General features: G+C 28.4%; 1 protein-coding gene across 1 annotated transcript; it reads left to right on the top strand.

Moving 5' to 3' along the window:
* Positions 1-217: 217 nt before the first annotated feature.
* On the top strand, positions 218-2475 carry LOC127280364 (uncharacterized). The gene is made up of 3 exons (XM_051303316.1): positions 218-912; positions 1780-2052; positions 2232-2475. The coding sequence occupies exons 1-2, from the start codon at positions 348-350 to the stop codon at positions 2019-2021; spliced, it is 807 nt and encodes a 268-aa protein (XP_051159273.1). The 5' UTR covers positions 218-347; the 3' UTR covers positions 2022-2052; positions 2232-2475.
* Positions 2476-3893: the final 1418 nt, after the last annotated feature.

The raw sequence follows: 3893 nt of genomic DNA on the forward strand, positions 1-3893 counted from the left end.
AGATATGGTTCTCCTAGTACAGCGACCGCTATTGGAACTGCATTAAAAAAATGCAGCTTAATTTTAAAGTGCGAATATATTGTAATGATGGATAAAACAAAAAAAGAACTTGTAGACGATTTTATGATAGTTTTCAAAACAAGATATGGAATTTGCATTAACAAAAATGTTGCGGAAACTCAAATGGAAATGCAAAGGAAAAAAAGGTAGTGTTGCCAAGTAATCAAGATATCATTACTTTATTATCATTCTTAGAAGAAGAGCGCGATTCTGCATGTGAACGTTTACAAAAGCAGTTCTCGATTGATCAATGGAAATGTTTAAATGAAGTTCTGTTGGTGTATTTAATGGTTTTTAATCGCAAACGGAGTGGAGAAATTCAGCTCCTCACCGTTGAAGATTTTAATAATAGACAACAACTGAACGAAGATGATGACATATACAAAGCTTTGACAGAGGATGAGAAAGTGAATGCAAAAGAGTTTACACATCTTCTCATTAGAGGAAAATTAGGCCGTTCGGTTCCGGTGCTTGTTTGCGAAAAAAGTTTAGACTGTATGAATCTCTTGAACTCCAATCGAAAATTGGCAGGCGTCAACGAAAAGAATACATACTTCTTTGCTATACCTAGTAAGGATGGCACTAGATGTAGGCCATTGGAAGCATGTAAACTTGTTCGCAAATACTCTGAATTATGTGGGGCTGCAAAACCCAAAACATTAAGAGGCACAACCCTAAGAAAACAGTTAGCAACGAAGTGCGCCACAACCTGCACGGAGAAACAAATAGTACACGTCGCAGATTTCATGGGTCACGACCTAAAAATACATAAAGAGTATTATCAATTATCAAACGTTGCCGTAGATGTAGCTGTATCGAATGTTTTAAAGTCAGCTAAAACTCCACAGTCAGGTACGATTTTAGTATTTGTTTATATCTTAAAAAACTGAATTTGTTTTTTTTAATCTTCAGTTTATGATTTGAAAATTAATCTTCAAACTCGCCTATGTAACCCTCGAATAACTTGATAATTATTGTAAACCTAATTTTTTAGCATAAAAAGAATGTATATAAGATTTTAATTAATTTAGAAGCTACATAATTAGATACGCAACAACTAGTGCACGGTTAAGTTTTTCTCTCTAAAAATTAATTAATATAAATATTATCTATTAATAATAAATATAAATTTATATAAATATTAATATGTTAATACAAATTAATATTTTAATTTGCCTAACTATGTCATGATTAAGTTGGACTTTCTGGCAACTATTGAAAAATAAAATTATTACCTAACAAAAGAACATTAGTAGAAATAATTGAGAAGCTACGGAAATCGATTGTCGATCAAACATTATATTTATAGATTATGAAACTTGCTCTCTCAAACACGATGTCAAAAATGTTGAAACTTTAAGATATTGGAACGTAATTTTAAAAATTTTTAAATGGCAAGTCAAAAATGGTGATCAAATAGAAATTTTTTTAAAATTTAACCTAGGATATAAAATTTGTTACTTGGGGATTTTTGAGTAGTTACTTACGAATATGACGTAAGATTTAAATTTTTTTGAAAATTTGCAATGACAGATCTACTATGAAATAATTATCTTAGAAATAATCAGATTTGCTTCAACTTTTTCACTCCAAAGTTTTTTTTAAATACTTGTTTTAAATTAATATTAAGTTACTAATCTTTCAAATTTTTCGCCCGGTTAAGTTGGATTTTCCAAAAAGTGATTGAAAACACAATTGAATAATTTTTTGTTTTTGTAGGTCAATTCAAGAGGAAGGCTAGTGAGATGGAAGAAGATACGGAGGAGTCATATTCTAATCAAGTGGAGCAAGAACAAAGAGTTTTCAAAAGACTTCGAAGTAAAAAAAGTTCCAAATCTAGTCCGGTGCAAACGTACCCCAAACTTATTGAGGATGGGTCGGTTTTCAATCAAATTGAGCCGTATCCAAAAATTTCTAAAAGACTTGATGGTCAAGAAGGTTTAAAATCAAGCCACGTGTAGTCGAAGCATTCAAAGGAGAATAAAGGCAAAGGTGTGTTTTTTATAAATATTAAACTTTTTTAAATCAAAACTAAGTTCATTAATGTATTTCCCTTGCTAGATGCAGATAGCCACTGTAAACAGAAATTAATTTACTTAAAAAATTTGCATAATAGCGAAATGAGCAAAACGTTTAATGGCTTTAACATTTTAATTTTTTTCAAATTTTAGATGCAAGTGCGAAGAAAAAGGTCATAAAAGCCCGTTGGTCTGAAGATCAAAAAGAAACAGTTTTAAATGTTTTTAAACTTCATATACAAAATGAAAGCTTGCCATCAAATACAGAAATACGGAAAGCACGAGAAGCCAACAAATGCTTACACGAAAAAAATGAAGCATCTATCAGGTCATGGATACATCATTATATAAAATCCAAATGCAAATAATTGTTTAAGAAACAATTAACTAAATAGTGTTGTAACAAAAGGTTTTCAAAATTTTTAAATTTTTTTCAATTCTTTGCAAAAATAAAAAAACTACAAATGCTAAAAATTTGTTTACACTTTTAAAAATAAAGTTATATTAAATAATAAAACTTTTATTCTTCCGTAAACAATTAGTTTTAAACCTATTTCTAATTAATTAAACTAAGACACATATTTTAATGATATTTTCGCGTTCTCCATAATACTGATAAGGAAGTGTAACCTGAATATAAAATAATAGATGCTAAAATCAGATCGTCGAATTGAAAATTTGGTAAAATACATATGAAAAGCTTCACAGAGAGTGTTACCAATTCTAGAAAAAATTTCATGTTACGATTATCAGCTTTTGACTAAATTAATAGAACCCATTCTAATTTTATAAAAATATAAATAGTTTCTATTAAATATTTCAGGTGTAAAGAAAATTTGACTTCTTTAAATTTGAATAGTCAATGTTTCCATAGTAACAATAAATCTTTAGGGGAAACAGCTTGGGTAATTGATTCTTCACAATCACATTTGGTTAATAATTGAACAATATTTCTAAATAAGATATTGGAAATTTAAAAATCCGTATATCAACCCCCTTCATTATCTAACAGTTTTGCTTTTTAAATAAATAAATTTTGCGAGAACAAAATTCCAAATGATCGTAGACATTTTATATATATATATATATATATATATATACAGTGGCAGGTTCCACGACCGTCTAATTATTCCATGATACCATTTGATTAATAGTTTGATCAAAATTTAGATTTACTATTTTTAAGATATATAGTCCTAATTTAAGTCAGTCAGTATTTTGTAAAAGATCGGCTGTTTAAATCAGTAGATTATTCGAAATTTAAATATTCATTCGATCATAGATATTTTATATGTATAATGGCAGGTTCCACGACCAACTTGTTCTTCCCGACCACATATTGTTAATACTAGAGCAAAATTTGTAAATGTGATATTCGGTTTATAAAAAGCCCTATTTCAACTACCTTTATTATCTAACAATTTTAATTTTCAAATAAATAAATTCTGCGAAATCAAAATTCCAAATCATCGCAGTCATTTTATACATAGAGTGGCAGGTTCCACGACCATCTAATTTTCTAATGGTTGCATTTGATTAATACTCTGATCAAAACTTATATTTATGATTTTTGTGATGTATATATATATATACATTGTAACGTATTTTTCTTGACTCTAAAATTACTCTCAAACTTGATTTTTAATTTTTATTATAACAAACAACAAATAATTCTAATTGTCAAAATTACTAACTTGGACGAAATTGGATTCAAACTTTAATGCAAAATGACTCGATTCTGAAACTTAATTTATGTTACTTTAAATCTTAGAAAAATCAAATAACAAAATAAACGTTACTGTGCGACTTAACTTT

Source organism: Leptopilina boulardi, unplaced genomic scaffold (assembly GCF_019393585.1).
Source record: "Leptopilina boulardi isolate dan_hultmark-lab unplaced genomic scaffold, ZJU_Lbou_2.1 LbouV2_24, whole genome shotgun sequence".
Classification (NCBI taxonomy): Eukaryota; Metazoa; Arthropoda; class Insecta; order Hymenoptera; family Figitidae; genus Leptopilina; species Leptopilina boulardi.

Bases quoted from the DNA above. Each gene is read 5' to 3' on its own strand.
- LOC127280364 (XM_051303316.1), top strand. From the start codon at position 348: ATGGTTTTTAATCGCAAACGGAGTGGAGAAATTCAGCTCCTCACCGTT. The intron at 913-1,779 runs GTACGATTTTAG...TTGTTTTTGTAG, and splicing joins AGCTAAAACTCCACAGTCAG to GTCAATTCAAGAGGAAGGCT.